Source organism: Leptonotus elevatus, chromosome 8 (genome assembly GCF_054856555.1).
Source record: "Leptonotus elevatus isolate MCC_2025b chromosome 8, RoL_Lele_1.0, whole genome shotgun sequence".
In the NCBI taxonomy this organism is placed as follows: domain Eukaryota; kingdom Metazoa; phylum Chordata; class Actinopteri; order Syngnathiformes; family Syngnathidae; genus Leptonotus; species Leptonotus elevatus.
The window spans coordinates 11,358,993-11,386,890 of record NC_141246.1 but is presented as its reverse complement, the minus strand read 5'-3'; the positions used below and the strand labels follow the sequence as shown (position 1 = coordinate 11,386,890).

The window sequence follows — 27,898 nt, the reverse complement described above, 5'->3', positions numbered from 1 at the left end:
TGGAAAGGCTGGAAATTAAATTAAATGGTAAAAGATTATTTAAAATTTGTCATCTTAAAAATACATTTTGGAAAGGCTGGAAATGAATTTCAATGGTAAAAGATTATTTAAAATGTAAGTGTTTTGACTTCAGTTACGAACACAGAACGAATTAAATTTGTGACTCACACACGCACCACTGCACTTTGATAGTTTAGGAAGATCTTATAAAAGTAACTTGCACCGAGTTTTAAAGTTATTTTGTATATTATTTCAGTGCAGGAAACTTTGATTTATATTTTTGAATGTGTTATTTTTTTAGGCCTAAAGAATGCAAATGTTTTCAAACAGATAAAAAAATACAAATTCCAGAATGTGAATTTACGTATTGGTGCATTTATCAATGCTGATTGTGTTTGAATGGGATCTTTTTGTAGACCAAAACTTAACAAGAACTGTTAGTAATTCACAGCGCAATTTATACTGTCTCTTCTTTGCTTCAGGTCAACGGTATCGACCTGAGGCAGGCCACTCACGATGAGGCCATTAGTGTGCTGAGACTCGCCACCCAACGCGTTCAGCTTCGTGTCTTCAGGCACCAGGTTGCCTACAGGGAGGAGGACCTGTGGGATGTCTTCAGTCTTGTCCTGAGGCCTCATCCTGTCAAAGGCCTGGGCTTCACCACTGTGGGTAAAAGGTATGCCGATCAGTATCAAACTGTCTCAGTAATATGATAATATACTTTAAACAAGGTACATGTCTACAATGGATCATTAATTAGCCAATTACATTGTTCATAGTAATTCAAAACCATTCAAAGGACAGTTATCAGTTTCCGATTTTGTTAATTAGACATTATGGTGAAATACGCATAAAGAGTCATCGTAAGCAATGGGAGGATACCTAATGGCGTACCTTGTGGTCATTTATGACCACTTATAGTTTGAAATGGCGTTTCTTTATGATTTCTCGTCTGAAATTGTTCCTTGCCTTTGACAGTCAGTTTATTGATCCATGAAAGCAGGTGGAGGAAGTTTTCATGTTGATGCTTTCAGTTGATGGATGAGGTTGGGTTTTTTTCATTTATGAGTTTCCCGATTATGTCGGATGTGATGTGATGAATGATGACTCTGGCCTGAGAACAATTGATAAAGGTGTCATCATGTGGAACTGATCCATGTCTGTCAGTGGGTAGCCTCACTTTCTACTATTGCACTATTTCTACCTTGCCTCCTTTACCTTTCTATATTATACTGTATATTTATTTTAATTGACCATTTTGGGAGATAACAAATTAGTATACTCTATTCTTAACTCGTTACATTTCATTTGCAACAGATAATCAGAAAACAGGAATCCGTGTGGTCCAAATTCAGGTCTGGGACAAAAGCAGAATACAGCCTCTTTTTTCTTATTAAAAAAATAAAATAAAATTGGTATGCACTATGCAGTAAGCAGAAGATGTGCTCTATCATAAATTTTTCTGCTGAAAGCTTTTAAAAATCAGATAAGTATGCAAAGTTCCAAACCCTTTGTAATGACCTGGATTTCTGCATAAATTGGCTATAAAATGTGACCTGATCTTTATCTCATCACAATCCGCCTTAACTATTGCCATATTTTTCTGGACACACCATGTAAACATTCACAGTGCAAGATGGAAAACGTAAATAAAACGGAGGCTGGATTCAGCCAACATGGAGCCCAGTCAACGTCACGCAATCTGAACCATGCATAACACAAATGAACTCTTAATTTAGAATAATTAACTTGCATGAAGCTGGAAAGAGTGACACAAGTACTTTGAAAATCTTTGATGTCCATGTAAGACAGAATGTCTATAAATGGCAGTCTATTAACTCATTCAAACCCAAAAATGTGTAAACCAGTTTTTTTGTCCTTCACTCCCAAAAACGTATTTACACGTTTTTTATGCAAGAGCATACAGAAGGTTTTGATGCAGCTTCTGACATAAAAGAGGTGGCTTAAAGCAATGGTAAGTATTTAATAAAACGGCCAGCAGGTGGCAGCAGAGTATAAGAGATCAGCCAGGGCCATGTTGCAACAAGCTCTTATTGTCAGTTTTTTCACCAGGAATGTGAATATTGATGAAACTTTGCTATATTCTAATGCTAATGGCTGCAAAACGGATACAAATATACTTTTTTTTTCCTGATGAAAGAAGAGACTCTAATTCTAAATCTCTTTTGGTAGGTTGCATGTTTTAATAGCAACCGAACACAATATTCTGTGGGCCTTGCAAAATCTGTTAAAATCCAGTAAAACATCTGGGAGCGAAAGGGGGTTGCTTCTGTTAAAATGACTGCGAGTGAATGAGTTTTAAAAATTACTGCAACAAAGCTTTCTACTAGAACGCTGAATGATGTGAACAATAATCCTTGTCTGTTGACAAATTTAGGAAAAGTAAAACATTAAATGGAGGTAATTGGAGTGCACCTTAGTGGAAGTCCAAAAAGCAATGCTCAAGGTTTAACGTTTGCAAAAGACTACCTTGTTGAAAAAAGGAACAGAACATCACCGTCAAAACATCATCCTAACTGTCAAGTATGGCGGTTGGGGCATCATGGTTTGCTACCGCAAGGCCTGGATGCATTTCTGTTATATGTGAAAAGATGAATTCCCAAGTTTATCAAGACATTTTGCAGGAGAACTGAAGATTACATTGAAGCTGAACAGAAGAAGGGTGATATACAACAGGACAATGGTTATTGTAATTCAAATTCTCTTACACTGATTTTTGTTTTTGAAGAATTTTATAAACAGCCCTTGCAATGATGCAGTGGAGTTAATTTGTTTTAATTTATAATGTTGGACAAATACTGTAACCTCTCCACATTAAAAGCTATATAATAATGTGGATTGTGCAAATGTACCAAATATTGTGGCTGCTAACATATATTAGCGTAATATGTCCACAATATACTGTATATATAAGGAGTTAATGAAATCCCACATCTGCAGCATCCTCTAATTACCATAACAGGCAGTTTATAGTCACACCGCATCTAAGACACGTGATCAATTATTCTCGATGGGTGCAAATTTTTTATGGTGCTTCATATGCCGTAAGTGTGACGTTATGCAAAACAGCTCACTTTCAGATGCCAGCATGTATTTGCTTTCCGTGCGACAGACACAGCTTTGACCTCTGTTTTCTTCCTACAGTAATGACACCGGCATCTTTGTGTCAGATATCATCAAAGGAGGTGTAACAGATTTGGATGGCAGGTTGTTGCTAGGTGACCAGATTCTGTCAATCAACGGCGAGGACGTCCGTGCAGAGACACAAGACCTTGCAGAGAGGCTTCTGCAGGTAAGGCAGATTTTAACTTGTGTGTTTACCACAATATCAAAATATATATATATATATTTTTTTTTTTTTTGGGTGGATTACTCATTTTTATGTAACAGAATTGCAGTGGTGTGTTCCACCTGGAGGTGGCTCGTTTTAAAGCCGGACTGCAGTACCCACAAGAGAACCAGGTAAACTGTTTGCATGCCCAACTTCTTTCTACTGAATAAAACCTGTTTTGTGCTTTTAGATCATAGAATTATTTTTTCAAATATGCCTGCAGTTTATAGATTATTATGCACATTTTTTTAAAATGTGACTTTGTGAATGTAGGGCTACTTTAAGTTGTGTTTTATCCAGAGTGAAGACTCAGACTGTTCCACCCTGACACCCTCAAGCGGATCCAGTACTTCTGTCGGCCGACAGAGGGACACAAAACACAAAAGAGGCAGCCTCAGTGAGTCGTCAGTTTGTCATGATACATTACAATTATACTAAATACCTGCAAACTAAAAACGTTTTTGAGAAGGTTACTCTAATGAGGAATTAAAATGCACAATAATAACTTTGCTCATTTTCTGCTCCTACAGCATTTGAAGACTACCCTGACTACAGAAAAGTTGTTATTAAAAAGGTTAGGCACTCTTAGAATACAATATTTGCAAGTTGTGAAAGTAGTCCAAATGTTGCTGAATGAAATGAATCCAACATTATGCGCATACTGTGTATGTGGCATCATCGCAGGGTCCACGTGACTCCCGAGGCATCACTTTAGCAGGAGGAGTGGGCAGTCCCCATGGCAACGTACCTCTTTTTATTGCAACCATGGATACAAGCGGATCAGCTGCCAAAACACAGCAATTAAAGGTGTGTGTATGTGTGCGCGTGCGCCCGCTCGACGTCGCAGGAACAGGCATCTGTCATTTTCCATCAAATTACAGCGACTAATCTGTCAACTTTATTTCTCACAAGATGCGCTACTCATACATATTTATCAGATTATTCACCGATATTTCAAACAACGTGAGACGTGTTCACAGTTGACAAATTGTTTAAAGGGAAATGTTTGAAAAGGTTGGAAGTTTGTTGCTGAAATGTCCTCACAAAAATGGTAGGGTACTTCTTTTTTTTTTTTAAACAAATTTCACCGATCACATCATTTACTACATCAACAATAAAGTATATTGTGGCCATATTATGCTAATATATGCTAGCAGCCACAGTATTTGGCACATCTGCACATTGTTTTCCCCCCCACCAGCTAGGAGACAGGATCCTCAGTATAAATGACGTATCCATGGAGGGAATGACTCACATCCAGGCTGCAGCCTTGCTCAAGAACGCCATCGGCGCTGTCACCCTGCAGGTAATGTCATAGTTTACTGCCACATAATGTCAAAACATGTTGAAATAACCAACATGATAACATATTTTTACTGAGAATAAAATTGAGAAACTTTTACATTTGACAGAGTGGAGGTTTTTTTCCCGGTAGTTGCCAGTGATAGCTAACTAAATTCATTCATGTTCCGTTGAGTGCATGTGGTCTTATTCTGGATCAGAAGAACTAAAGCTGAGAGTTGCGACTTGTAAATCGCTGACCAGGACATTTAATCTATTTACGAATGAAAGCAGTAAATCTTGAAACTTTGAGATGACAATAACAGCCTACATGCTTCCAAATGGGAGCTCATTTGGGTGATCTTCCCTAGAAGGAGTTCCTCCATTATAGCATTTTTAAAACAAAATGGCCACCTTCCTGTTCAATTTCGGACATCTGTCTTAAGATCAGTGGACACGTTAGCAAAAAATAAAATAAAAAAATTGTGACTTTACAGGCATGTTTAGGGCCCTAAAAAAAGGCACCTGAAATGTCAGACTAATGATAATTATTAGCAGCAATTTCAAGATAGCAGGCCCTAATAAATGTACGTAAACAGATACTTTTTGTGTGTATACTTTAGGTGGCAGCAGGACGCAGCCTTCATGATGTACACGAGCGACCGTCAGACCCGCCGAGTGGCCTGTCATGCTTTCACAACAACCTCTGGTAGGAAGTTTTAGTCTGTAGTGACCTCACATGGTTGTATACCAGTACCACAGTCATCGAGTAAGTCGTTGTAGTGAGTAGAGCGATATAATAGTTGTTTGTCTACAGAGCTTAGAGTAATAAGATCACTGTAAAAAAACAAAAACAAAAAAAAAACACTTGAAAAAACCTACTAAAGTTTTTTTCACTCAGAAATTCTGTGTACATTTTACAAGGAGAGTTTTGAGTACATTTTACCAGTTAATAATAAAAATAAAAAAGGCTACTCAGCCACTCTACCACCTGAGTCTTGCCGCTCCTACTGTGACAGCATCCCAAGAGCATTTTTGGTCTCATTTTGGACAGAGCTGCAATGCAGTATTATTATTATTATTATATGGTGGAGTGGCTGTCTCCCAAGCTGAATGTCATGAGTTTGTTCCTCAATGTTTGAGTATCGTTTTAAAATAAACTGGCAAAATGTGCTCTCCTTTACTTAGAATTTCGGAGTGAAAAAAACTTTACTCCTGGATTGGCTGGCAACCAGTTCAGGGTGTACCCCGCCAACTGCCCAAAATCAGCTGGGTTAGGCTCCAGTGCCCTCGCGACCCTTGTGAGGAATACGCGGTCAAGAAAATGGATGGATGAAAAAAACTTTACTAGGTTTTTTCCAAATAAATATCAAGTCCCCACACTCTAAAAACAGTTGTGTCAAAAATGGTTCGATTTGACCCAACTTTGAGTCAAGATATGGGTCTTTCATCGTAAAACAACTCGTAAATATTGGTCAGATCCTGTACTTGGGTCAAAAAATTGGGTTATTATCGGTCCATTTTGTTTAACCATAACTGTTTTTAGAGTGCATTTTTTACAGTGTACGTTTTACTTTGTCTGGCCGCAGCACTCGGATGTACAAGACTGTCAGTCTGGATCGAGGCTCTTCAGGCCTGGGCTTCAGCATCGTGGGAGGTTTTGGAAGCCCGCATGGAGACCTGCCCATCTACATCAAAACCATCTTTCACAAGGTCGGACACATGCCATGTGGACACGTCATCAAGCAAATCAACACTGTTAATTATTCAGTATTCCCCCCCCCCCCCCTTTTTTTTTTCTTGGGCTGGGCAGGGAGCGGCCATTGAGGATGGGAGGCTGAAACGAGGCGATCAGATCATCGCGGTGAACGGACACTGTCTGGAGGGCGTGACGCACGCTGAAGCTGTGGACATTCTCAAGAAGACCAAAGGGACTGTGGTTCTTACTGTTCTCTCATGAGTTGGACTCATCCATTTAGCAAAGCTCATCATTTATGTACAACATGCAGACTCAGATATTATCGGTTATGATTTTGAAAATGGAAGTCTGGATCAACTACCTCTTTTACTTCTAGCACAGCCTGGGTATTTTTTAAATGTAATCCATAGTTCCAATGTACATTTTTATAACAACATCAAATGAAATCATCATTCTATAAATGCCCCGTCTTATTTATTATGAACTGTTTTGGTGAGAGAGAGAAAAAATCGAATTGTGTTTTGAACGATCTCCAACATAAAATGGGCCGAGCTCTCGAACGTGGTTTCCTGAAATATGCCAAGTGCTTTTGCCAATGTTTTGTATGGCATCAAGGTGTAAGGACAGCTGTGTGATGAGGATTAATATGTTCTGTATTACTTAATGATGATAATGGACAATCAGCAACACTGACAACCTCTGCAGCTAAGAGTGTGAATGGTGTTTTCATGTTTATTCTGTTTTCTTCCATTTTATTGCGTAATGTGTATTATTTAGGAACCATGCCCACGATGAGTGATTGTTTTCTAATTACTGTATTTGTATTCATATTTTCTGTATACATGAATGTTATAGAGACAGTGTTTGGAGTTGTACAACAACAAAATATGCTCTTATCGAATCATCTTTTGTTAGTAAATTACATTGTTGCACGCTTTTGTGTAGCGACAACCTGCCTTCATTTAGAATTTCAAATGGCAGTGGTGAACAATAGCTGATCTGTTTTGCTTTTGCTCCTTTGTTTATTTGCCCTCGCATTCGGAAAAATAACATCCAAGCACGTCAAGGTTAAATATCTAACGAACATTCTTCTTCAATGTTAAATATTCTCCAAACTAGGTTGGCATAAGAGAGTGCTGTGACACCAGTTGCCGTGCTCAAAACCACCTCAACCGCATTTGGTTCAAGTCCTGAGTTGAGACCTTCCTTATTACGGAAGTATGGAACTGCCAATGTGGAGTAAACATTTTTGACTGGCGAGTATGTTAGAACTAGGGCGATTCAAATTTGTAATCACAATTAATCACATCACTTCAATAGTAATAACTCATGATTTATTGCAAATTTTATATCTGTTCCAAATGTAAAATAAAATACAATAAAAAGGTATTTTAGTCATTGATAGCCTACAGTAATTTCATAATAATTCATAAAATTGAGTTAAAATTAAAATGATGAAAAAACGAGTTTGATATTGATTTGCAGTGAGGTCATTTTTCTGCCACTAGACAGCATAATTGCTTTTGTAAGACACTGGCAACAGCTCAGTACATTTTGCTTTTCATATTAAGAGCTATCTAATATTCAAAATGGAGTAACTTGTGAAATTCTGCACATTTTTTATATTGTAAAATACAACTTGACGCCAGTCTCTACAAATATATGCATTAATATTCCATTTAATACTGCTCAATTTTGACATGGACGTGTCTGCTCCTTTGTGACTGGAATTCCCCCAGTAAAGGCTTTCCAAGTAAGGGGCGGTCGTTTAATCGCGCATTTAAAAGAACTTTAGATTAACTCAAAATTAACGCACTAATTTCGACACTCTTGTTAGCACATCCTCGCGACTACGTTCGAACGTACTTGTAGGCTAAATGCTAAAGTAGTACTCCGTTACCGTAACATTTTGGTAAAATATGCTATGTTTGTAGCATTTAGCCTACAAATATGTGCAAACATATTTGCGAATCTGTTTGAACGAATTTGTGAGTAATTTCAAACATATTTAAAAATGTTCCATTGTACTCACAAATACAAACGTACTCGCCACGCCACTCAAAATCGAGCTATGAGGTGCTCCACACCTATACGTTTTTTTAAAGGTCAACATTTGATAGTCAAGGTCAAACATGTGCACCAAAAAGATTTTGGGCAAACAGTACCATTGAAAAGCTGTAGCTTTGTTCATATGCAATTGATTTAATGCAAAAATATGTATGAGGACAAGCGCTATAGATTATAAATGGATGGAATTGATATATTCATTTCTTTTTTACTTGCTGTCCTTTTATGATTCCAAAAGCCTTTTAAGTGCCACAATAAAGGCTGTGTGATGGCAACTCTGTTAATTTGACTGCAGCAGCCGCAACTTGAAGCAGATGTTGACAAGTCAGAGAAATACAAAAAGGCCAAGTGAACCTGTGCTGTATATATTTTTTTAATTGCACAGAACTTTGCGTTTAATTAGCGAAGTTGCTGGTGACAACTTGACATGCAATCCATTTGCACACAAATGTCTCATTTAGGAAGTAGGAAGCACCGAGGGAGATCCTGTCTGGAGCTCTCCACGTTCATCAACACCATCTGCTCGCCTCGGCGGTTTTATTGAAAGGCAGCCATGACAGTCTGCTTCATCCCTCTCCACATGAACAATTGACTATGAAGAGCCTTTTAAAGCGAATGAATGCCAACATGCTTTATGCATTTAAATGCGCTATTATTTGCTGCATTAGAATAACTCTCAAGGCCAAAATTTGAAAGTCTGAAGTATCACATGCACTTCGGAGTGGGTCCCATCATGTCCATCCAAGTCTTTCTTCTCGATCATTAGGCAACTATTTACGCAAGATAACCCGGCAGAACACAAACAACAGATTGATTTCATGCCTTTTAAGCCCCATGGCTGTTCAATTTTTTCCAGAAACTGTCTGCTACCCCGCTGTCACATTGCAATGTCGGGTTTTTTCCCCCACTGCAACTAAAAACGTTCTCAAAAGCTCAGTTGATATGCAAGGCACTCATGATCTTCACCCGGGAGGGTTTGTAAGGTCGGCCCATGGACTGCGAGCTCATGTGACGGTCACAACTCTAAAAGCAATGGATAAATGAGAAATGAAATGGTCAGCTAAATGTAGACTTTAAGCTTTTGTTTTGGTGATTTTGCAAAACTGCTGTATGCGATTTACCGTTTAGGAATTACAGCCATTTCACTCAAAAGTAATTTATGCAAACAACCATAATTGTAAATGAAAACCTCTTTTCCAAATCAAGATTAAAGCCAAAACATGAGCAATATTGCCAGACAATATTAGCTTTAGTTGAACATCAGACTGAACTTTTGAACTGTTTAACAGCGTAAAATTATTGTTTGTAAAATGTTTATCTTGCTACATTTGTCAGTACGTCATTGTTTATGGTTTATTATGTTGTGAATTTCAAGCTAATTCTAAAAGAAAATCTGCAAATTACAACAACAGTCTCATGATTAAAAATCTGATGCAATTTTCATTACAGTGTTAATGACATTTAATCTGTCTATATACTTGGTGGTCCAAATAAAATCTACTTAAAATGGTCATTTTTCTTGATGAAAAGTTTGTCACAAGGCTGTCAGGATTAATCAAAATTAAAAACAAATAATAATAATAATAATAATTCACATATATATATATATATATAATTTTTTTTTTTTACAATATTTGTATGAAATAAAAATATCAGTTAAGTATCACCATTTTAACATCTGTGTTTAAATTAGTACGTGATGCCCATTTCAAAATATAATGGATTATTTAATCTTTTAATAACTGTTCCTTTCCTATTCTGTAATACTAAGACCCATAGTACAGCTATTACGACTATGGCCACAAGAGGGCAGTGTATGTGCTTTTATGGCGAGATGGAATTTAGGCTGCGCTTCACATGACTCTTATCTATTAAAATTAAATTGTATCTAAATGCTCTGATTTGCAAAGTTAGCCTCAGGGCTCAGACAAGCAATTTGGTGCCTACAGCCATATCTGTTATTCAATTCAGGGCTTTGTTCATACACAGCGCATCATAATATTACTCACTCTGTATATTTTGATCGATTAATAATTCTTATGGCTCTTTTTTGCAGTTTGAAAACAGGGTCGGTGTTTGTTTTATATGCGTTTCCCCAGATTTTCACACAATAAGTCAGATATGGTAATAATAATGAACAGTATAATGTGTATAATGATTTATTATTCAAGAAATCCTTTGTTTTAGAGAGTATCCCTATCATTTTTGGCATTTTCTTTTTTCTTCCAACATAATTTATCGCCAATAACTACACTCTTTTTACTGCAATTGAGTTTACTATAATTTTGACTTGATGAGTGATTTGTCTAGTACCAGTAACTATAAATTAGGTTTTGTTTAAGTTTACTGATAAGTCAAACCAGTTTTTTTTTAATATGTTCAATTCATTCTCCACAGTAGTCAGAAGCTGCTTCAGTTTAGTGCAGTCATTTTACTTTACAGGAGGCCTTCAATACAAATGTATCAAAATTGACAAACTGTAATGTACAAAGGCCAAACGCAAACAAGTTATTGTTTTTTTAAACTGTCAATTATTTAAATTCCGAATGTGGCACAATAAACTTTTCTACACACACAATCATTGTCCTTCCTTTTTTTTTTTTTTACTTGTATTTCTCTAACAAATGAAAAATATATAGAACCTGTACATTACCTTTATTTTTATTTTATTATTATTATTATTTTTTTATGTGTTCAATAGATTAGATCAGAAGCTGGTGGTTTTTACATTGGTTACACAAGCACATTTTTACCTATCTCTTGTCATATGTTTTATGTCATCATCAGTGGAGGTTAGAAAAAAAGTAATGAGCCTAATTTGACAAAGTGAGTATAAAGTGCAGGATGTGTTTTCAGATGTATAGAGGTAAAAAAAAAAAATACAATCAATAAATACAATCAATCAGAATTTAGGTTGTGATACTTTATTAAAAGACATTGTGGGGCTTTCTTAAAAAAAAATGCTTCAACATGTTAAGGCCTCTTTATAAAGGCGTTGATTTAGACAACGGACTGCGATTTGTCCAACCTCCGGTCATCCTCTGAGTATCTCCGGAAAGTTTCCCCTAGCAGCGGCTCCAAGGCCTCAGCCGAGCGGTAGGATCGGGCTCGCACCGCACAGGCCATGACTCCGCCCACCACCGCCACGACCAGCACCGCCGCAACGATGGCGATGGTGATGATCTCAGACAGGGTGTAGGCGCGCACTGTGGAGAATCAGCAGGTCAAGTTGGGGGTTGACCGGATTGTCACGTGTCTGTGTGTGTGTTTGTATTTTTCCCACCTGGCCACTGGACCTCGTAGGAGTAGCCCAGGTTTTGAGGGGCGGACAAAAACATCTCTGCGTTTGTGACAGGAGGCCAAAAAGGAACCATGTTGAACTGGCGGTTGTGTCCAATTGGAGCATTCTCCTCCGGATAGACTATCTCGCCTGTGATTAAAAATAATAATTAATATTAGATCAATTCATCTAATTGCTCTTTCTCGGGCGGGCAGGCAGACTTTTGTGCTCAAAGGCCACTTTATATATATTAGGGTGTTGGGCAATTACACATTTTTTTTATTGTGATTGATTGCATGATTTCCTTATAGTTAACTCATGATTAATCACAAACGTATTCCCCATTTTGTATCTTTTCTAAATAATTAAAACTATAGATCTAAGTTTTATATTATAATATAATGAGATAAAAAGTTATAATATTTAATTTTAAAAAAGTAGATGTTTTAAATTCTGGTATATTCCTAAAACTGCTGGGTCAAAAATACTGTAACCCAATTTTATTTTATTTTTAAACAGGGTTGTTTTGGCGTTTTGTAAAAAAATTGGGTTATTTTTAATTGTTTTAATTTTTACCAAATAACAGAGGAAGTTGGGTCAAATTGAACCTATAAGTAGGTGGGTCCAATTATTTATTTATTTGTTTGTTTTACCAAAATTTGGTTATTTTTGGCACAGTGTGAGCAATTTTAGAGGGGAAGACGGCTAAATCAATGGAACGCATATTGGATGCTTGGTAATGTAAAAGTATGCACCCCCCTGCCAGGCCATACTTTGTCACCCTGTTCTAGTGCAGTCTTAAAAATGCTCAAAAATAACCCAATTTTGGATAAATAAATCAATAGATCATTTCACTCCGTGAGTCAATTCGACCCAATTTTTGATACAAAACAACCCATAAAAGCTGTGTCAACTTTCATGGGTTGTTTTGTACCAAAAATTGGGTTGTTGACCCAACATTTTTAAGGGTGTATGATATGATTATGCTGTATTGAATATTACCTGGTTGGTGCCTACTGAGCCATTCGTCGAAGATAGCATCGGTGAAAGTGTGCAGCAGCACGAATATGGGATCATTAGGGGAAAGGTGAGTCTGCCCGCCTGTGCCGTTGAGGAAGAGGTGGGCCAGGTTGTGGAGGCTGCGGATCACCGGATCATAAATCCCCTGGGGAGCACTGTAGCCTGAAAAAAAATGATGGAATAGAAAAGCCTTTAAAATGAAGGAAAATATGATGTGATTTCTAAAAGCTATTTCATTTTTATTGTGTCAGGATTTCTTTTTTTTTTAAATGAAGTTCCAAAAATGTAATTTTAAAGTTGTGTTCACACTTTGGTTTGTTTCAGTTAAATTCAACTCTGATGTGTGAATGCTAGCATTGGGACCCTGTTGCACACCATAACGTCAGGCCAAGAGAGGTCATGTGATTTCATTTTTAAGGAAAGCAAGCTGTTTAATTAAATGAAGACTTATCTGAAGCTGTGGCAACATGATTGGTTGTTAGCTGAGCCCTGCGTAACTGTGATGTCATCTTCCAGTCGACAGATGTGACAAAATGGCCGTCCCCGGAAATGGATCAAAACGGGTCGATTTTGCCATTGAACTCATTTTCCACAAACACAATATAAATCAGAACGCAGTGTTCAGACTAGTGCGGCATATACAACATATTATTGTCAAGAAAATGTTTGGGTTGCCTTCCCATCTGAATGTGAATGTGAGTGCGAATGATTGTTGGTGTTGGAAGTTTCTTCTCAAAAGCTACTCTTGAGTTTTAACTTCCTCTCTTTTGTGTTTAATGTGCTTTTTGGTAGAGTGTTAAAGAAGAAATGAAGCTCAAACTGTGAATAATTTTCTTTTCTTTCTTGAAACAATAATGATGTGGATCTCTTCTCTTTTTAGATATTTTTTTTAAATTAACAATGAAACCATTGGAAGAGAATTAAATCCCATTTTTTTTTATTATATATAATTAATATATTTTCTGATATTATATTTCCTGACCTTTCTGCTTAACTCATTCACTGCCATTGACGGCTATAAACGTCCAAAATTAATTTGAACTATTTCTATTAGTTAAAATTTTTTTTCCCACTTTTGTTAACAAGAGAGTATGAAAATGTACATTTAGAACAGATATAAAATGTGTGATTAATCATGAGTTAACTAGTGAAGTCATGCGATTAATTACAATAAAAAAATTTAATCGCCTGACGAGATGATTAAAAATTAGGGGCGTCAGGTGATTAAAATTTTTACTCGTAATTAATCGCATGACTTCAATTGTTAACTCACGATTTTCATACTCTTGTTAACAAAAGTAGAAGCAAAAAAATGCTTAACTACTAGAAATAGTTCAAAAGATTTTTTGACGTCTATAACCGTCAATGGCAGTGAATGAATGAATAAGAAAATGACTCTTGCCTTTAAATATTACCTTTGTGGCACATGTTTTATGCATTTAAAAGTCGCAATATAAATGAAGTCCACTCTGTTTTGCGCTCGGATGAGAAGGAATCACGGCAAACCTTCAATGGAGTTCCGGAAGCTCTCGGAGGAGGTGGAGTAGTAAGGAGGGGTGTCAAAGGTGTTGAGCTGCAGACAGTCCAACACGTCCTGCGGCTCGGGCAGCCTCTGCACCATGGGCCGTGCCACGTTGCCCGCCGGGTTCCTCCTGATGGAGCTGGTCTCCGTGTCTGCGAGCGTAGGACGCAAGGTCAGAGTCAGTGTTTTCACTGGCGTGTTAACAAGCACAGCGCAAAAAAACGAAAAGGATGAGCTGGAAGCAATAATTGCATTCAAGGATTTTTTTTTTTTTACAAGGGAGGCACTCAAACTGCGGTTCAGATCCAGGTCAGTTGTCCCCATGGAAATGGAGAGGAAAGCGATGATGTATGTTGTATTATTCAACAATCCTCAAATTCTATGTCGGAGACTAGACTAGTTTGATCAGTCTTTAACATGACAGCATGGTAATTGTTCACTAAATTCCAACAAAAGTGAGTGGGAGCTTTGTGAAGTCTCCTTGCAAGTATGACCTCCTTCTTGTGCCCCCCCCCCCCCCAGTTCTTCTCCTCTATCACACGCACAAGGGTGCAATCAGTCGGCTACATAACAAAGTTGTCGGTGTGAAGATGATTCCCACTGATCAAAGTCTGCCAGATTCGTATCTGACAAGCGCACAGAGAAAACGAGACAATCCCCCCCCCCCCTCCCCCCGTAACCCAGTTAGGGAGAGAAGTTGCTTGTTGACGCAGGAAATACCGAGCCTGTCGTGACTCTCCGGAGGGATTAACCTGACACATCACTCACACCTCAGCCACTCGCGAATCACATTTTCACCGGCCTCCAAATCCCTCAAGTTTTTTTCTACATTTGCCATTGAACGGAAAGAAGCAATTACGACTAAATGGATTGATAGTAGGAATTATGCCACAAATTGACATAAAAAGAAAGAGTTGTATTTCCAAACGGAAAAGCCTTGGCGACTTGGGGATTTGAAGTCTGGTGCCAGTGTGAGGCAAGCTCCAATCTGTGCAAATCTAATCACCTAAATCAGATTTCTTTCAGTATCTCACACAATTGCCTTTATTCTAGTCTGTAATGCTGCAAACTATTTAGAAAGGTAAAACAAAGCATGATACAATGTGCCCTAATTGATGAAAATAAAAGACATTAAAGGTCCTTCATCCCGATTATGGTAATCCACACATTTTGAACAAGGGAGACTCAACTAAAAATGTTTGATCTTTAATCCAATGGGTTTTATTACTGAAATAAAGTCTGGCTTAAATGTGAACTATTTTCAAGATCCAATTGCCGTTACTTTTGAGTTCGTTTTACTTTTACCCAATTTCAATTGAATTATTTTGACAGATTGAATCTGGATGAACTGAAGAGCTGGAGAGGATCCCATTTTGGATGCAGTTTTTGTTGTGTATTGAAGTTGAAGTAAATTGTATCTAAATTATTAAATAATAAAAACAATACAATCTGTATTATTTTTAACCACATATGGATCAAAATATATATAAATAATGGATATAAATAATTCAATCATTAACTCGGTTTAATAAAGTCATGCAAATTTGCGGTTTATTTATTATTATTATTATTATTATTATAATCAACAGCATTAATTTTTAATTCATTAATTTTAAGTTTAATCAATTAAATTAATATTTATTATTATTATAAATGATTACTTTTTCATTTTTTTGGTTCTTCTCTAACTTGACCTGCAATATCACATTCCACAACCCCCCCCCCCCCCCCCAGGTAATTTGAAAAGCCTCTCAACCATGAAAAAAAGCAAAGTAATTCCTAGATCATGTTGCTCTCAGAACATCATACTAATTGAAACTTGCGATCGACCAGTTGAGTTGACCAACGTAGGTTTACTTTTCTCCTAAAGTCAGCTGTGATAGGCTCCAGTTTCCCCGCAAATGGATGGTTGCCTAGCGAAAGGACAAGCTCGGGACTGAAATTGTTATTTCCTTCGCAGGGTGTCTGGGCTCTCACCCCTTCGAGATTGGGCGAGTCGCTTGGTCATTCAGTAGAGACTCCATGGGGAGAGAGGAGTCAGCAAAGGTGCTTCTATTTCACATGCTTCCTGGATGCTACGCTAGGGAGGCGTTCCGGGCATGTCCCATCGGGATGAGACCTCAGGGCAGTATTCAGAAACGCTAGAGGGAATACGGTACGTCTCACGGCCGGCCTGGGTACACCTCTGGAAAGTCTGGGCATTCCTGCTTAGACTGCTGCCCCCGCGACCCGGATAAGCAGAGAAAAAAGTTAGCGAGTGATGTTTTTTGTGAGTTTTGTGATTTGAATAAAAACTTTGGGAAAACCCTGCTGGTGAAGAATAACTTAACAAATGGAGTTTCTGACAGACTGTAGCAATTGTGAGCAATTTCAAACAGCACAGCAGCAAAGGAGGTAATATTTATAGCAGCTCGTTGTCATACATGCTCTATTTATGAGGTGGTTGCCCTCATTTTGCCGGCATCGACATAACTCCCGCGCTGAGATATCGCAAGCTAGCGATTAAGACGACTGCTCCTTACTGTTGCAGATGGTGCCAAAAGCGTCGTAGTCTTCCACGCTCTCGCAGACCACCCTCCACTGGGAGAACACCGAGTTGGGGCTGATGGAATTCATGTCGAAGGAGCTCCTGGCTCCCAAGAGGTCGTCCGTGCAAATGTCGCAATCGCTGCCTCCGATGGCGAAGTTCCAGTAGGGCAACGCAAAGGAGGAATCACCCAGCATGTCCTAAGTAGTGATTGTAGACAGAAGCCTTGTATTAGTCTGATATCAGGTCTTAGTCCAGGTTTTGTAGGCAATGAATTCATTCAATTGAGTCAGTCAACCCACTTGCATATCTCTTTCCAGTTGCAGCAGATGAAAGCGGTGCCAGGTGACAAAACCGGGGCCCTCGTGGGAAAAGTCCACTCCTCCGAAGCTGGCCTGGCCCGGGCCCAGGAACGTCTTACTGACAGAGTAGTAATGGCTCCACACGAAGTAGTTGTAAACGGTGATGTTCTCAAACTGAGGCGTGTTGCCATCAGGTCCCAAAATCTCCTGGTAACTAAAAATGAGGAAAAACAGCAGGATGGCAAATCAGTTTTTCCTCTTCAACAACATCCTTAGATATATTGTTATATATATATATATATATTGTTATATATATATATATTAAACAGCCTAATTATGGTTTTCTCATTGCTCGGTGGATTCTATATATCCTTTTTGTCTTTTTCTTTTTTAATCCCCTACAGTAGCTGCCAATGGGACATCGAGTGTTAAAAGCCTTTCTGGGTGTAGCAGGAAGTCACTTTTTGACAAGGAGGTCAAAAGGTTTGCACTTACCGCAGTCGAGAACAGTTTCAAATATTTATGCACTGTTGCTCCCAAAATTATTCTACCCGCCAAGCCGCAGGTAGAATACAGATAAATCTTTTCAAAACAATCTGCTGTTTTCCCACGGCGAAGAATGATGACTTCATGCGTTCTGAAAATATAATGAGGCACTTGAGCATAAATACCGTCTTGTGCAGATGACAAGGTCGGGGTGGATCGTCCCCTTTGCTTGGTCCAGAGCGTTGATAAATGCTTGCTTCTCGGTTGCGCTCATTTGCATTAAATTTCTCCTCACTGTGGAAATGTTTCATGGAGATGAAAGACAATACCATAAAGGAAGAGAGAAAAAAAACTGACTATTTGACATCTCAGACATACATTGCAACACATGTTGGCATCAGATGACAGTACAAATCATTATAGCCAACTGGTGACACGATCTAGTTCAGGGGTGTCCAAATCTGGTCCTTGTGGACCACTATCCTGCATCCTCCTTCGAGACACCTGCTTCAAATGATTAGCTCAAAAGGCAAGCTTTGCAGATGCCTGATAACGAGCCTGATCATTTGAATCAGGTGTGTTGGAGGAAGGCAAACATTTAATACAGGGGTGTACGATTTAGGTCCTCTATGGCAACTATCTTGCTTGTTTTCGATGTGTTTCTCCTCCAACACACATGATTCAAATGATCAGGATCAGGGTTTTGAGTTGATCTTTTGAATCAGGTGTGTTGGAGGAGGGAAACATCTAAACCTGGGGTGTCCAAATCCATTCCTCAAGGGCTACTATTGACAGGTCTCTGCGTTCAGGCTTGTTGTGTTTTTTTTTCTCTTTCAACCCCGTTTAAATGATGGTGGGGGGATCGTCTGGCGATGCACCTGCCACTGCTCTTTTTTTTTTTTTGCCAGATTTTTTGTTAGTTAATTGTTTCCGCGTTTTTGCGTGTGCTTTCTATTAATTTTTGCCCCTTGCCATTTCGCAAGCGTTTTCTGTTTACACTTTGCCATTGTTAGCGGTTTTGATGTTTTTGTAATTAAATTTTTTATAACTTTTATAACTTGTAACTTTTATCCGTCTCTGCGGTTTTGAGATCCGCACACCACATACTTGACAACTATCCTGCGTGTTTCAATTGTTTCATTCTTCTAGCACACCTGATTCAAATTATCAGGATGATTATCGGAGCTTTCTGAGCTGATCATTCGAATCAGGTGTGTGGAGGAGGGAAAAATCTCTAACTGGAATGTTCAAATCTGTTACTCGAGTGCCACTATCCTGCAGGTTTTAAATGTTTCACTCCTCCAGCACACCTGATTCAAATGATCAGGATGGTTATCAGAGCTTGCTGAGCTGATCATTTGAATCAGGTGTGTTGGAAGAGGGCAACATTTAAACATGGAGCATGGTAGCCCTTGAGGACCACACTGCATGTTTCCTTTTTCTAAAATATGATTCAAATGATCAGGATCGTCATCAGACCTTTCTGAGCTGATCATTTGAATCCCATGTGTTGGAGGAGGAAAATAATCTAAAACATGCAAGATTATAGTTCTCAAGGATTTTTTCCCGTCTTTCTTTTTTTTCCCTTTCCCCTTCCGATGCACCCGATTGAAACGATCAGGATCGTTGTCAGAGCTTGCTGAGCAGATCATTTGAATCAGGTGTGTTGGAGGAGAGGACACATCAAAAGCATGCAGGCTGGAGGCCCTCGAGGAACGGATGTGGACAGCCCTGATCTACTTAGAGGAAAAGCACGGCGTATGTAGCTATACAAAACGTTCTCCTTTCTCTTACCCACAGAAATCCTCTGATCACAGTTTGGTCCAGTCAGTCCATGTCGACATCGCCCACAGTTGTAACCGCTGAAATTCCCGTTACACTGACAAGAGCGATTGAAGAACCGCAGAGGCCACCTCTCTCGATCATCGCGCCCCGCGTAGGGGTACTGGGGCCCATGGCGCCGGTTGTCTGCAGCGATGGACACACACTGACCCCGACCCGTGCTGGAGCCGCATTCATCTCCCGCTTGACCTGACAGGGAGGGGCAGCACTGGCCACTGCGAAGCCCCTCCGGAGTGACGCACTCTCGAGGGAACTGGGCCACTGTCATTGTGATACACAAGGTCGCCACCAGGAGACTCGCTCTCCAATTGCTTGACAGGTGAGAGAATTGAGTCATCGTCAAACAATGTGTTAAACAGGAATAGCACCAAGTAGCAGTGTGCGCTCGGGCAAGAACGAGACGGCGGATGTGAGAGAAGAGCCGGCAGAAATTGGTTTGTAGTTTTTGTGTACACTTACTGAAATGTATACTGCATCGATGGCACTTAAAGTCACTCAGCCTTTGAATGTTGAAAATTCTGTGGCAAAATATCGTTGACTCTATTCTGAAACTTCTTAACTGCAATTGGTTTGAGCCATTATTCATAATTCAAGAGGCACTTAGCTTACAACTTTCGCAAGATCAGAGGTTGGAAATTATTTTATTTTTTACATTCAGAGGATCTTTCATAAGAAATGAGTAGCTACTAGATGTATCATAAAAGTTTTTTTTTTTTAACGGGCATTATTTTTGTGCCTCGTGCAATTCTTTTCTAAAAAGATTCAGAAGGTTTTACACACGCTGTTGTCATATTTATGAATGGAATCCGATGACATCCACCGCACATCAGCGGAACACAGAATCTCTCTGCCTGCTTTGGATCTAATTCACCAAAATGGTGTAACGACACCTCTGCCACGACTTAGACCTGCTTTTACCTGGTCTAAAGTCTTGTTAACTTTCTGTCACAGAATTCTCAGGTGCGCTAGGGGCGTGTAATAGAAAAATTCCCTCGTACTACCAGAATGCTCAGAAAGGTGCAGTACTGTCTGCCAAATTCCCAAATACAGTCAACCAGACTTGCCCTGGCACAAAAATCAAGATGTTGCCGTTTTTGCACCGAGCACATATGTGCCAATCTTTGAAAATAGAACCCAAAAAAGAGGAAAACATTCAGGCATGTTATAAGTTATAATTAGATTTTATTCTGTATTTTATTCCCTTACCTGTAAGTGTGCATCTTGATCCTCTTGCTATGACCAACTGTAGCCCCCAAAGAATTAGTTCATCCTGCTCCTTTGTCTTAAATAGCAATGGAGGGCATGACTAAACCTTATCGGAGCAAGTATTAGTGCTCACCAATCCCAAAACCCCCGCCCCTCAGTTAGTCTCTCCTGCGCACACATACACGAATGACCATAAAAAGCTCGTGTGTCTTGTGATCATAACTTTGGGGCAGACTGCGTATTCTCCTTCATAATAATTTGCAACAATAATGTCTGCTTGTCTGTGGATGTTTGATCAAACAAGTGGGAATCCAATAATAAAAGGTTGTGTAGATTCAGAGGTCATCAACCTTTTCGATAGTAAGAGGGATACGTACCAGTTTGACATTTTCGAATGATCATTTAACTGATGAGCTATTTTTAGAACAAGCGGCTACTTATGCGGGTTTTTGGGGGCTACCTTGTGCCCACGTGCACCAGGTTGGTGACCCCTGCTGATGATATGTATGTATAAGCTTATTACAATGTTATAAACTATTTATAAAGCAGTACAATGTATAGATTACTTAAAAAATAATAAATGTTCTAATGTACGTTCACTTTTCATCAAGATAGAGCTACATTGACACTTTAGACATCTGCTCCTACAAATACCGTGAACTGCTGACATTTATGAATGGAAAAGTGTCATGGAGTTGCTTTTTTTTTTTGTTGCATGAATATTGACGAAATCTGTCTCCTGGATCTGCACCATCACATCAAGCATGCACTTATTGCACTCTTTGACCCACCAGAGTATGCATGTGACACAGTCGTTACATATTAATATATTTAGTACCAAAGGGAAAAAGTTTAGATAAATGAGGCCTTCTGGTAAACGCTGTGTAAATGTCAGTGGAAGTATTCATTATAAACCCTATATATAAGCCTTCATAATGATACCATTTGACAAACAGGACAAACAGGAAACATTGTTTTTATTTATTTTTTATCATACGCTACACTTATATGGTGATACAAATGTCAACCGTTATGAACAGTATAAATCTGAGTTTTAAATGTTATACTGGTGCAGGCCTTGTGGCTATATTGTACAGGACTAAGAGAATAATTGAACAGAAATGCTTTTGAAAGATGAAAAATGTTTCTTTCCCTTTTACAGTCAGACATTTAGCTTGAATTACACGTATAATACTTCCTACACATGATCCTCCCTCTCCCCAGAATTTCACAAACACTCACGCAGACACAAGCATTCACATGCATTCACATGCATTCACTCAAACACACTGTGTACAAACTGCCTAATTATGACTTCAGACTGGTTTGATTACTGTTGTACAACTTCAAATACTTCATGAGAAACTCAAACAGAAAAACAAATCCGACCACCCTAGAGCTTGGAAGTCCTGACTTGTGAGGGATCTGCTCCTGGTCCAGCCTTGGCCGGAGTCTCTGTGGCGCCGTCAGGGAGGTTTGACATGCTAATCACATGCCCCGCGTTGTGCCCTTTGGTGTTTTGTGCCAGGGTCGTCACTGCAATTCTGTCAGTGATAGAAAAAAAAAATGTAAGGAATCGAATACAGTGTATAGATATGAAGCTGTTATGTCATGATAAAACAATTAGTTTGCTAATTTTGTACCCTGAAAGTTTGACAAGGACCGACTTGATAACTGGCGCGTGTGTGCATTCTTCCCGAGTTTTTCTTTTCCTCTAGCAGCCATTCCCCCAAGCTTTCATATCTTGGACCCATTCATCCGAGACGTAAAAGCATCACATGTGCGCCACACTGAGTAGCCTTTGGAGTGTACGACCTTACAAAACAGTTTGAAGGGAATCAGCTGAGAGGTCCATAATTGGACCTCTGTAAGTGGACAGTTATGTGCACGGATGGTAAGATGACGTCAGCGGGCAGTTAGGGGTGTTTGAGTCTCAGGCTCAAATCATAAATAAACTAAAAGCATATCATTGGCAAAGTGAAGCATGGCACTATTGGTGATATCAGTCAATTTGCCACATAACCTTCAGAAATGTGCCATTGAGTGAAACTTAATGTTTGTTGCAACATCCCAAACTGTATATCCAAGTCAACGGAAAAGTCAGCCCAAACAAAGCCCAGGCTTAAATTCAAAGGAAAACCAATGGAGTGAAATATCCATCCATCTATCCATTTTCTTAACCGCTTGTCCTCACAAGGGTCGCGGGGGGCGGGGGGGGGGGGGGGGGGGGGGGGCGCTGGAGCCTATCCCAGCTGGCTTCGGGTAGTAGACGGGGTACACCTTGAACTGGAACAACCATTCATACTTGGAGTGAAATAAAGAGAGCATAATGACTCAAAACGACCAAATACTGTACCGTCATTTAGTATTACCAAAATATTTCTTTATGTAACAAACAAAACAAAAAAATACGGTTTGGACCATAAACTAAACCAAATCAAATTGTTTCACTTGAATTATATCAAAATACATATTGAATCATCTTTTACTGGAGAGATATGTTTTCAAGAAAATGGTACTTTTATAGTACTAACAAGTTCAAAATGACAACAAAAAAGTCATTGCATCAAACCGTGTCGAACTGAGCCGTACCATATCGAATTGAATCGTTCGTACACACACACATAAACGTACTGTTGCGTGTCCCCATTTCCTGCGTGGAGTGCGTCGTCGCTGCTGTCGCCACCGGTGGTCACCTTCGGTTCAACACGCCCTTCCTCACATGAGTGCTGTGTCGCCGGACTGCTGCATACAATTACAGAATATTGTTAAAAAGTTGGGCATTTCACATTTAATCTTTTATCAATTTATAAATACAACATTCAAATACAGAGGTATTATTTTAAGCTATCAGAAAAAATAACTGATGCCAGTATATGAATGTAAGCTATTTTCTATTTTCTCATTCAAAACTAAAGAAATGTTATTTCAAAATACATACACATGGGTCAGACTAGACAATATTGTTTCTTGGGCCAAGAGGTAGCTCTAATTAAATCATCTCATTATAAGGAATAAGGCATAAATTCCTACCTGGTTTTGTTACGACATTTAAATATATAGATGACAATAACAACCGTCTCCAAAACCAAGAACACTGCAGCGACTGTGGCGCCAATCTTCCATGCATCCTGACCCATTTCCTTTGTTTCTTAACACATAGATTCAAAGACATAAGATAAAAAAAAAAACACAAGGTCAATTTATTTTTATCATGCACAGTCTGCCTTTCTAGTGACTTTGTGTAATGCATATCAGGAATATCTCGATCATTAAATATCATCTGCTTCAATGAGGAAGAAAGAGTGACTGGAATGACCTTCAGGACTTTTTCATTCTTTAGTTGTGTCTAACAAGGCTATCCCACTGTTTATTCCATTAGTCATTTTTCATTATTCAGTCCTTGAAACTTATTTAGGGTTAAACCAACTTCATATATTGTCATATAGAAAGAGACAAACAAAAGTATTGGAAAATAATGTCGTAATTCCTAACCTGGATCCACAGCTGTATGTTCAACCAGCTCTCCACTTGCCTGAGGGGGAATCGCCAGGACACCCTTCACGTAATAGTCTAGAGTTGGCTGGGCCAAAAGGTCATCAGTTGGAGAGAGGATCTCATTGCCGTGGTCAGTGAAGACGTTCTCTGCAACCTCGGTGAACGCTGGGCTCGGGGATTCGGGCCTCTGCTCGATGGAGACTTCAGCATCATCGTCAGGCTCTGGGGAAGAGATCACTGTTGTTTCTAGAATGGGGGTTGGTATGTGACACAGAAATGAAAATGAAGTCCAGAGGCCAAGGTTTAAGGTTTGTCGAGTGGGCCTATGGAATGTAGAATAATGTAGTGATGTGTTTCATTTAAGGCTTGGCAGACTGTGCCTTGCGGGTCTCTTAAAGTTTGCCCATGTTGTTTGCATCTTTGCAGTGCCTATATTGTTATTGGCATCTCACACACTGATACCTTGTCAAGGAAATAAAATAAAAAGCCATATATTATATCCTTTATGTTGAAGTAAGTTACAGTAAATGCATCAGCGTAACCTCGACGGGTGGATACAACCAGATTGGAACCACACAATAAATACTGTTCTATTTTTTTCTCGTGGTATTTTGGAGTTTACTGCATTCTACTTAAAAATATCCCAATCAGAATTCAATGTCTCACCTGGTTCTTCTTTGAGGTCATATGAAGTCTGCGATGGAACCTCTTCTACTCCAGCTTGTTGCTCATCCCAATCGTCGACCAACACTTCATAGTCTTGCTCGATGGTGTCTTGGTGACTTTCACTACCCATTGAATCCACTTCCCCACCTTCAATTCCAATAGTTTCCACTTCTTCCTCCACATGACTTTGCTCCACATCGTCATGGCTTTGCGGATCGTCCAGTGTGTAGTTCTCTTTGCCAACTGCCGGCTCGTCTATCAAAGGTTTTGTTGCCTCGATGTTCGAATTAACAGATGGCAGGGTGATCACCTCACCTTCCACAGCATCTTCCTCCCTCTCCCCTACTGTCCCTGTTTGTCCAGTCACTAGACTTGGGTCGGTGTCTGTGCCAGTCTCCTGCATTGGCTCCCCACCAAAGTCAACCTCTTGAACAGTTGCCGTTGTCTCTGTTCCAACTCTTTCATCTAACATAGCAACGTGCGTGTTGCTGTCCTCTACCTTTACATTGTCTACTGCTCCATCTTTGCCCATCTCCTCTGAGGTAGCCAAAGTTTCCTCTGAAACTTTCTGACTAACTTTGGTATCTACGTCTACACCAACTATGGTCTCTTCCATATTATCAGCAACTGTTTCTCCCTCTCGCTCTCCTTCCTCTTCCTCTCCACCACCATCATCCATCCCTACCACCACCTTCTCGGACATCTTTACTTCAGTCTCATCTTCAGGCCCCACTGCGTCCCCCCCTTCCCCTTCCTCCACTGCCAGGTCATCCCGTTTCCCTTCCACTTGTCCCAGAGCTGCTTCCACCACTCTCTCTAGAAGCTCCTTCAGGACGTCCTCAGCTGTGCCACCCTCTACCTTCTCAGAGGCCTCTTGTACTGCTTGTTGCACCTCTTCGAGGCTTGGTGGGGCGACTACTGGCACAACCTCTGCTGGACTCCATTCTGCCTCATGGGGTGAGGAGTGTGTATCTTCAAGAGTGACTGTGGAAGACTGGACTGAGATAGGAATGCCTGGAGACATTGAAAACATTTTAGTGGTAAGCCCATTGGGGATGCAATGATGTTGTTAATGCATTCATAATTTCTTATCAACAAGGCCTCCAATTACAACCACCACATAGGCAATTGCCCCAAATACGACCCCCCCAGAGCGTATTGTGCGACAGCTCCTCCAACAGTGACAGGAGGATGGTATTGAGTGTCTACGCCACTGGGTTCAAAGGTTGTGGTCAAAAAGTCCTCTGAGTGTGTCCTCCACATAAGAAATTAGTGGGATGGGTGCAGTACCACATGCTCCTAGCAGAGGGACACTCCCTTGATGGTTGAGGTTAGCATTTGGGTTGTGGTCAGTTTGTAATTTTTGATTATTTACGTGGCCGACAGGGTTTGCCAAGATCTCAAACGTAATGATTGGTCATAAACCATTCTATACATGAATTTTGATAGTTTTCCTTCTTATTCTCCCTATTGTTTTTTCGAAACTGCTCAGTATTGTCCCCTGTAAATTTTTAACAAAGCACCCCTGGTTGAAAGTTTCACCCAGATATATGAAAATGTGGAGGCATATGTAATTGCCCAAGACCTACAAAAACAGTCTTTATGAGTCATACCCTAAACCGACCAGGAATTCTGCCATTTTGAGGTTATTTTTTAAATTGGGCATCATTTTTGCCCTTTCTAGAGATCATATTTTAACAAACTTCTCCTAGAAAAAGTATCCTATCGTCTTCAAACTTTGAGTGAAAAGGTGTTCAAGACGAAGTTATTGAAATTTTGTATTTTATTTGTATTTTATTGCACACTGTTGCAAAACAATGCTGCTTTTGATGGTATAAACCTAGAGGAACACTCACAAAATTTAGCACACAGATTAGGCCTGTCCTTTGTGCTAGTGCCCCAACGTAGTCAGGGTCGCAATGGTCCTTTTTAGCTGCTTGCAGCTCTAGTTATGGCCATGTTCTGTTTTTACACCAAATGCCCTTACTGGCACTACTGTCCCATTTACTGTCCTTTGGACCAGCTGTGGACATCTCCAATCAGTGGGACTTTAGGCACTAAATGCAAACCAGGAAATGCTGTAATCTATACAACAACACGACTAGTGTATATAAAACATATATAAACATATCTTGTGAAGTTGCTGCAGGGCTGCATAGTGCCAACCTACCGTCAGATGTGCAGTGTTTTGTTAACAACAGCACCAATAATCCGTTTAAAAAGTACTCCATGGCTTCCAGGAATCAATATTGTGGAGGAAAAAAATACAATGCCAGTCTGTTTTCATAAAAAACTCTTTACCCTCTTCCTTACGGTTCCTTGTAAATGTCAAGTGTGTGCCGACCACCACGATACATGTACTGAGTGTGTAGGCTCTTGACGCTTGGACAGTAAATTTGGTCTGGGCAGGGAGGGTGATGTTAGCAAGTAATGCTGAAATGAGGGTGGGTGAAAAAACGAGCAGCGCCATGTTAAATATTGCCTTCGAACCTACAGGTGTCTTAGTGATGGGGTTGTGCGGGTTTGAAGTTTTGTAAAGTCTCACTTCATTGTTAAATGCATTCGGGACCCTGACACGGGCTGTGATGAGGCCCTGGCGGCATGTCACACAAAGAGTGAACTCTGCTGGGCAATTATAGGTGGGCTGTGAGTTTGTCAATGAGGGATGCCTTGACGGAGAAGTAGTGGAAGTCTCTGGGTGTAGCAACAAAAGCAAACATTCATAATCACCGAATTATAATAGAAAAAGTATCATTTCTTAGGGATTTGTTTGGACTATTCTCTATTTCCACCACATTTGAGCATTGTGTTAGAAAAAAATTGTGAGAAAAAAATTGAGACATTGCTGTTTATGTATGCTCATGTTGCATGGATTTCAAGCATGCACCTGTTTAGTTTGCCAATGTTACTGAGGGAATAAACAGGAATCGGTGAAAGCTATTTACTGTAACTAATTGGGATCTGCTTGGAAATCCAGTGGCCACTGTTTGTATTGCCAGAGGCATAGAGAAATCCCCTGATGGGTTTTAGAGGAGCAGATTATTTACATTCACATCCAGGTTAGCATCAAGGAGACTCCCTTAGTGAACACAGCATACGCTCTGACAGGAATGTTTGAGTTTGCCTCAGCAGAAACATCTGAAACTGATT

The 27,898-nt window shown here is 39.6% G+C and overlaps 3 protein-coding genes across 6 annotated transcripts in view; 1 reads left to right on the top strand and 2 right to left on the bottom strand.

The window, feature by feature from the left end:
• The window catches only part of LOC147169752 (multiple PDZ domain protein), a 51,498-nt gene extending 42,819 nt beyond the window's left edge, over positions 1–8,679 (top strand). For 3 of the 4 annotated variants that reach the window (XM_086083277.1, XM_086083278.1, XM_086083276.1), the window contains 10 exons: positions 483–676; positions 3,166–3,313; positions 3,412–3,483; positions 3,626–3,749; positions 3,883–3,926; positions 4,037–4,159; positions 4,554–4,658; positions 5,257–5,342; positions 6,223–6,346; positions 6,447–8,679. In XM_086083277.1, coding sequence (XP_085939403.1) covers positions 483–676; positions 3,166–3,313; positions 3,412–3,483; positions 3,626–3,749; positions 3,883–3,926; positions 4,037–4,159; positions 4,554–4,658; positions 5,257–5,342; positions 6,223–6,346; positions 6,447–6,593 — 1,167 coding nt within the window. In that variant the 3' untranslated portion in view covers positions 6,594–8,679. The remainder of the gene's footprint in view (positions 1–482; positions 677–3,165; positions 3,314–3,411; positions 3,484–3,625; positions 3,750–3,882; positions 3,927–4,036; positions 4,160–4,553; positions 4,659–5,256; positions 5,343–6,222; positions 6,347–6,446) is intronic. The other variant, XM_086083275.1, reaches the window with a different exon arrangement.
• A 2,628-nt stretch (positions 8,680–11,307) lies between these two features.
• On the bottom strand, positions 11,308–20,724 carry tyrp1b (tyrosinase-related protein 1b). The gene is made up of 9 exons (XM_086082774.1): positions 20,585–20,724; positions 19,331–19,689; positions 17,722–17,830; positions 17,051–17,264; positions 16,744–16,948; positions 14,206–14,373; positions 12,682–12,861; positions 11,683–11,829; positions 11,308–11,605 (listed from the first exon to the last, which is right to left on the bottom strand). The coding sequence occupies exons 1-9, from the start codon at positions 20,596–20,598 to the stop codon at positions 11,400–11,402; spliced, it is 1,602 nt and encodes a 533-aa protein (XP_085938900.1). The 5' UTR covers positions 20,599–20,724; the 3' UTR covers positions 11,308–11,399.
• Positions 20,725–21,977: 1,253 nt separating this feature from the next.
• On the bottom strand, positions 21,978–26,979 carry LOC147169750 (uncharacterized). The gene is made up of 6 exons (XM_086083860.1): positions 26,919–26,979; positions 24,749–25,762; positions 24,080–24,328; positions 23,618–23,735; positions 23,219–23,329; positions 21,978–22,128 (listed from the first exon to the last, which is right to left on the bottom strand). Exons 1-6 carry the CDS (start codon positions 26,977–26,979, stop codon positions 21,978–21,980), a joined length of 1,704 nt encoding a protein of 567 aa, XP_085939986.1.
• Positions 26,980–27,898: the final 919 nt, after the last annotated feature.

Excerpts from the sequence above, each read along its gene's own strand:
- tyrp1b (XM_086082774.1), bottom strand. Across the intron at positions 16,949-17,050 it reads AACTGGAAAGAGATATGCAA|GACATGCTGGGTGATTCCTC; the intron begins GTGGGTTGACTG and ends ATCACTACTTAG. Across the intron at positions 12,862-14,205 it reads CTTCCGGAACTCCATTGAAG|GCTACAGTGCTCCCCAGGGG; the intron begins GTTTGCCGTGAT and ends ATTTTTTTTCAG.
- LOC147169750 (XM_086083860.1), bottom strand. The coding sequence starts at position 26,979 with ATGGAGTACTTTTTAAACGGATTATTGGTGCTGTTGTTAACAAAACAC. Across the intron at positions 23,736-24,079 it reads ACATACAGCTGTGGATCCAG|AAACAAAGGAAATGGGTCAG; the intron begins GTTAGGAATTAC and ends CTATGTGTTAAG. Across the intron at positions 23,330-23,617 it reads AAATGTCGTAACAAAACCAG|CAGTCCGGCGACACAGCACT; the intron begins GTAGGAATTTAT and ends AATTGTATGCAG.